This window comes from Polistes canadensis, unplaced genomic scaffold, assembly GCF_001313835.1.
Source record: "Polistes canadensis isolate GaletaPanama2010 unplaced genomic scaffold, ASM131383v1 scaffold_301, whole genome shotgun sequence".
NCBI lineage: Eukaryota > Metazoa > Arthropoda > Insecta > Hymenoptera > Vespidae > Polistes > Polistes canadensis.
In genome coordinates, this window is record NW_014569848.1 from 25,072 (window position 1) to 32,430 (window position 7,359).

At 30.0% G+C, this 7,359-nt stretch overlaps 1 protein-coding gene across 1 annotated transcript in view; it reads left to right on the forward strand.

Moving 5' to 3' along the window:
* The window catches only part of LOC106791364 (pituitary homeobox homolog Ptx1), a 14,404-nt gene extending 8,380 nt beyond the window's left edge, over positions 1-6,024 (forward strand). Inside the window, exon 3 of the mRNA XM_014756944.1 lies at positions 5,014-6,024. Within this exon, the coding sequence (XP_014612430.1) occupies positions 5,014-5,906 (893 nt within the window). The 3' untranslated portion in view covers positions 5,907-6,024. The remainder of the gene's footprint in view (positions 1-5,013) is intronic.
* Positions 6,025-7,359: the final 1,335 nt, after the last annotated feature.

Consider the following 7,359-nt stretch of genomic DNA (forward strand, 5'->3'; position numbering starts at 1 on the left):
AAAAAAAAAAGAAGCTAAAGAGAAAGATAGAAAGAGGATTTGCTTTGCAAAGTCCAAAGTATCCAGATTCCAAGCATGCTTTTCACCCAAATAGCATTAACAGTTTCCTGGAAATACTGAAGCATTTAAGTAATTTTTTACTATAAGAATAAGCCAGAGAAAGAGAGAGTAAGGGAGTATTATGTGTGTGTGTGAGTTTAAGTATAATATAAAAGTATATTTATTTAGGTTAAACGTATGCAGTTTTGAAAAAATGCATGTTGTTCGTTTCCAATGATTTGTATAATACAAATTGGTTTTTTTTTTTTTCATTTTTTGTCATTGCTGTTCATCGATTAACGATATTACTATTTAAGAATTTTCGAAGATGAAATTTTATGCATCGGTATGTATTATGGTATTCGAATATGTGTAATTGTAATTCAGTATCTTTTTACTGTCTGTACTGTTACTGTAAAAGTAAATTCTATATTTTTTCTTTTTGATCAATTGATTCTTTATGGAAAATTTGTTTAACGATTGCAATGATTTATACACGCGTTTAACTTTTATTGAAATTATTATTATTATTATTATTCATTTAATATTTCACTGTTTTATAATTCATTTAAGATATTTTTTTGGATACATCGTTTCATCGATATCCGGTTATATTATTATTATTATTATATATTTTATATCAAATGATTTTAAATAATTTTAATATCTATTAAAAACGTTGATTATTCAAAAATGAATATATTATATATAAATATATATATTTATATATAATATATTCATTTTTGAATAATCAACGTTTTTAATAGATATTAAAATTATTTAAAATCATTTGATATAAAATATATAATAATAATAATAATATAACCGGATATCGATGAAACGATGTATCCAAAAAAATATCTTAAATGAATTATAAAACAGTGAAATATTAAATGAATAATAATAATAATAATAATTTCAATAAAAGTTAAACGCGTGTATAAATCATTGCAATCGTTAAACAAATTTTCCATAAAGAATCAATTGATCAAAAAGAAAAAATATAGAATTTACTTTTACAGTAACAGTACAGACAGTAAAAAGATACTGAATTACAATTACACATATTCGAATACCATAATACATACCGATGCATAAAATTTCATCTTCGAAAATTCTTAAATAGTAATATCGTTAATCGATGAACAGCAATGACAAAAAATGAAAAAAAAAAAAACCAATTTGTATTATACAAATCATTGGAAACGAACAACATGCATTTTTTCAAAACTGCATACGTTTAACCTAAATAAATATACTTTTATATTATACTTAAACTCACACACACACATAATACTCCCTTACTCTCTCTTTCTCTGGCTTATTCTTATAGTAAAAAATTACTTAAATGCTTCAGTATTTCCAGGAAACTGTTAATGCTATTTGGGTGAAAAGCATGCTTGGAATCTGGATACTTTGGACTTTGCAAAGCAAATCCTCTTTCTATCTTTCTCTTTAGCTTCTTTTTTTTTTTCTTGTCTTTATCTTTATCTTTTTCTTATTCTCTCTTTCTCTCTCTTTCTCACTTACTCATTTTAAGCATACTGGCGCATACGCCGTGAAGAACACGTTCCCAACAGGGTGCCGTCTACTAAGTGAAAACCTGGCGATATGCCAAATCGCGTTTCGATCCCACTTCAACGATCGTTTTTCATCGAAACATCGAGCTCAGTTTTCTATCTCTATCTCTATCTCTATCTCTATCTCTGTCTCTATTTTATTTCAATTTAAAATGTAAGATTAAAGATTATTATATAATACACACACACACACACAATATAATATGAAGAATTTTTGTATCAAATGATAAATATGTATAAACGTTCATTGAGATTATTAAATATATAATTGTTTTTATTTTTTGTTTAATATTAATTAAATTATTTATTAAATCCTGTGGATTCTTAAAATTGTTTTAAAATTAGGGATAAAGAAATAGTTCATTGGGATTATTGAATATATAATATATTGTGTTTTCTTTTTAAATATTAATTAAATCACTTGTGATCTTCCTTGTAGATTCTTGAAATTGTTTTAAATTAGAGAGAGAGAGAGAGAGAGAGAGAGAGAAGAAAAAAAGAAATAGAAAATCTAGGTGTCCTATCCAATTAGATTCTTTAATTAAATATTAATCTAATGTATGTTTAAAGAAAATCGTTTTGTTATTTGAAAAGAGAAGATTGTTGTTTGAATGTTATAATTAACTTTAAAAAAAAATATCAAACTAACGAATTGCTTTAATAGAGATTCGTTTAAGTGTCTATTTATAAATTTAGTTGACACAGTGATCTCAACCGTTTGACACAGATTTGAAATTACCTTTCATGCATCAATGATGATCCTAAGTTAGATTTATATTTCTATAAAGAAAAACACTGGTAATTAATAAACAATTTAAGTCTCGATTGGTTATAAAAAAATAAACTATAATATATACGTATGTAAATTTAGAAATAGGAATAAACATAATTAGATTTTGAACGATCATTATCCTATCAATTTAATTCTAAATTGACTGTGTATTAAAAAAAATATTATTTTTTCCTGATCACAACAAATGATCGATCTTGTAAACGAATCTACGTATTTCTTTCTAAGAAAAATTTGCTTGTTTTTTCATAGTTTGGTGTTAAAATAAAAAGCACACGATGGAAAACCAACTACCATTTACAAAATTTCACACACACATATATAATATAGGAAATGTGAAGAAATAATGTGCATTAGTTTTTAAAATTTCTTCTATAATATAAATTCAAAAATAAATGTTGTAGAAGAAAAAAAAAAGGGCTTGCTAGTGCATTTGAGTTGCATTACTGCAACGATTTCCATTAATGTACAGAGTTAATCAAAATGATCTCTGAAATGAATTATTTATTATTCGGTGGTCAATAAAAATATTGTCGTTTAAATAGTGTTAAACTTTTTTTATGTTTGATATAATATTTGTATAAATATACAAAAATTGATGATTGTACCAGATACCTTTACTACTTAAATTGAAAATTTGACAAAAAAAGTTTAGTTAATCGATTTGTGCAATGAACGGATTCATATACGCGTACATACATATACAACAAAAATTCTCGTATATAAAAATAATTGAACAAAACATTTGATCCCGCATAAATAATATATTAACACATTATAAGACATTATATATTAATCAGGTTAAAAACAAGGAATCTACTTTACGATCGTATATGATATGGGTGCATAAGGAATTGTAAGATGCACAAACGATGCACAATTCGATAAAGTTTAATAGTAGTAGTAGTAGTAGTAGTCAAAAGACAAGAAAAAAAAATGAAAAACTTGGAATATCTTCTTCCCTTTTATAAGAGGGCTGGAAAGGGGGTAGGGGTAGGTGTAGGAGAGGTGGGGAGGAGATGAGGAGGAGGAGGGAGGAGGGAATCGATTTCTCTTCAAGTGTAAAGACTGTCAGGGGACAACAGAACAGATGTGCTGAGAAAAGTTGCTTGCTGTTCGGGCCGATACTTTCAAGGGACTCCTACTTCGTTTCTTCTCGAACGAATGAACGAACGAATGAATAAACGTTGATATGAAACGTACGTATGAAACCGTATGAACGTTCACGAGAATTCTCATAAGAGTTTCTCGCGGAAGCGTTTTGCTTCGCGATTCAATCGAAAGTCTTTGAATAAATGAAGGCACGCGCGCGCGCGCGCGTACTTTCTTGGGTGCATCAAACTCTAACTTAAACCTGGTGCTGCTGCTCACTCGTTCAGGTCGGCTCGAAAACAAGGGGAAATAAAAAAAAAAAGAAAAGAAAATATAATAATAACCAAGGAGAAGGAAAAAAACGTACACAAGTTCTCATTGCATTCTGATCGGGGAGGGTAGCGGAAGGAAATAAGAAAACAAGAAGTACATCTATAGATTAACGTTGCTTTTTCTTATTTCTTTTTCTTCTTTTTTTTTCACTTGTAATATTGAAGAATAATAATATCTTATTATTAATGATAATTTAATTTGGTGAAGGTGGGGGGTTGCAGAAGGGGAAAAGAAAGTTCGATTGACGATGCAATATTTGTAATAATTATTTGTTTATATCGGTGTACTATGACGTTATCCTTTTTATTATTATTATTATTATTTTTCTATGAATATATTATTAATAAGATTGTTTTTTTTCTTTTTTTTTTTTTTTTTTGTAATTTCGAAACGTGACTGACTCCCCCATAAATAGACATCTTATTTTTCTAACAAATGTATATATCAAAATACAGAAGTAATCGTCAATGTTTTACGTTGTCTCGTTGTTTGTAGAATATTTTATACTTATTTCTTTTTTCTTTTTTTTTGGCTTCTCAAACTTACAAACGAAGTATTGTGTAAAAATTTTTTTTATCCTTGCAAATTGGACTCAACTTTTTCGGTATTCATTAAAAATGGTTTAAGTTTAAGTAAAATTTGCGAGACTAGGGGAAAGGGGAGGAAGGACGGAAATGTAATGAAAAGACAGAAGGAAAGGAAAGGAAAAGAAAAAAAAAACTATAAAAAAAAAGCCTTGGAACGTGGTCGATCGTAGCTAACTATAACTGTGTGATCATTCGTTCGTATTGCTAGTGCAACTTGGCTATAACATAATAACGTAATTACTTAATAACAGAGAACTTTTTCGAGAATTCGTATCATGGGTTGTATGACGTTTGATCAAATTACGATAAGACCTGAGTTAAACGTTGATATTACAAAAAGGAAAGAACAATTTTTCTTTTTATTAACAAGGATAATATATTAAGTTGCAAATATATATCTCTACACATTTCTCCAAATATTTTTATAAATAAATGAAATAATTCTACGATAATAAATGTGAACTTTGTTAATTGCATTATGAATTTCTATACAACACACATATTTATATTCTATCATAAAAAAAAAAAAAAAAAMAATGAATAACGAAAAAGATAGTAAAGAATAATAATTGTTCAATTTGTTTCGATTTAGGATCAGAAAATGGTCGAGTATCGGCAGAGAGCGAGGACGAAGGTGGTGGAACGAGTAATGGTATTGGTGAAGGATTGGATTCGGCTACCGTCGGATCCGTAAACGGTAACAGAAACAACGGTTCGCCTAATAATGGCCAAGGTAACGAAAGTGGACGCGGACATTCGTCGTCAAATTCGTCGGGTAACAAAGCTCGTCGTAGAAGAACTGCATTCACGTCGGAACAATTGTTGGAATTGGAAAGAGAATTTCATGCTAAAAAATATTTAAGTTTAACCGAGAGATCCCATATAGCGCACGCGTTGAAATTGTCCGAGGTACAAGTTAAAATATGGTTTCAAAATCGTCGAGCAAAATGGAAGAGAGTTAAGGCTGGATTAAATGGAAACGGTGGTATCGGTTCTAATGCATCGTCAATGTCAACGGTTGGTGGTGTTGGTGGTACTCGTCATGGTGGTAATACCGGACAGCATACCGGAAACGGTACGAGAATAGTCGTACCAATACCGGTTCATGTTAGTAGATTAGCCGTAAGATCGCATCATCATCATTTGGAAAAATGTGCCAGACCTGGACGTGTTAGAACAACGACAACGAGTTCCACTGCTACGACAAACGCAACATCTAATTTAGGTCCTACGATTGCAACGGTCAACGACGTTGATGCAACTTCTCCTTCCCCCGTCTCCTCCTCAACCGCCACCCCCTCCTCCTCCTCCTCGTCAATTCTCGTAACCGACACCGCCATGGGTTTGGTGAACTCCTCGATGAATGTATCAAGTCAATTGCAAAGTTCACCTTTACCTGTAGGCGTTGGGATTGGCGTGGGAGTCGGATTAAGAGCCTTCACCGTACCACCTCATCGGGATGGACTCAATTCGGCCGGAAGGTAGTCAACGCTCGAAATTCGCGATATTATTTCTTTTATTTTATTTTATTTTATCATCAATAATTATTCTGTCCATACATTCCTTTTAGTTGAGATTCGTTAACGTAATATTTAACCCTGGATAATTATTCTGCGACAATTATTATTAAAGAGCATATTTGTGTGAAGTATTTATTGAAGATTTGCAACGTTGATTAATTCATCGAAATGTGTGATTAAATATATATATTTTTTATTACAATATTCCGTCACAATGAAATGAAAAAATCGATTTATTTATCCTAGGGTTAAGTATATTTAATTCTAACAAACGTGAGTTTGATAATTCGATTTTATCTTTATTGTTTCTATTTAGATTTATAATCTAGAGTTCGTTTTATTCAAATAAATTAATCCGGTAATATCCTAACGAAAAAGAGAATCTATTGCAACACCTAAACGAACACATACATACATATATAAAATACAAAATAAAAGAAAGAACAAAAGATGCGTGCGAGTCGTAGGAGAATGATGAACAAATAAATAATAATGCTATAAAAGAAAAAGAATAAAAAGCGAAAACAACGAACTGAACGTTAGCCATCAGTGGTGTTAATGGTGGTAGTGGTGGTGTGGTGTGGTGATGGTGATAGTGTTAGTAGTGTTGGTTGCTGTTGACGATGATGATGATGATGATGATGATGATGGCGGTGGCGTTTTTAAATAAACATAAGAATCGAAAGCTGTAAATAGAAACGCGCGCGTGTATCTCTAGGATCGTATTGTATATACATCGGTCATGCATATTATAGATAATTTACGTTAGGCACGGTTTTACCCTATCGCATTCTCTACTAAGTTACACGGTGATATTGTATCGATTTGCCGTGTGATTATCGCAGCTGTATTATACCGGTTGTCTCGCAAAACGTTAAGCGACACAACGTACTCTCTTTCCTACGTATATACACATATACGTATACATATATATATTTATGTATATATGTATACGTATATTGTATCACACATATATACGTTTTTGCCTGTTAATTATAACAATGGACTAAATCATAAATCAAAAGAATAAGAACTAAATGAAAACTATAAACGCAATTGATTTTACAATATTTTTTCGCATTTTTTTTCCCCCTATTTAATTTTATTTTTCTTTTCTTTGTTTTTTCTTTTTTCACAAATCAATTTGAAGAAAAATTTGATAATTCTGAAAGTAATTTTAGTTCATTGTTCTGATGACCGGGCACGCATAGATACGTACGTACCGTTTTAGCATACTTTGTGTATGTATCAATGAGGGCAATAAAAATGTGCGAATAATATCATACGATATAATTATTGTAATTATGCATTTATTTATTTTACTTGTTTTCTTTTTATATATATATATTTAAATTATTCGAAATGTATGTCACAGGATGGCGATAGTTAAAAAATAATTTCAATTTAATTCGATTGAA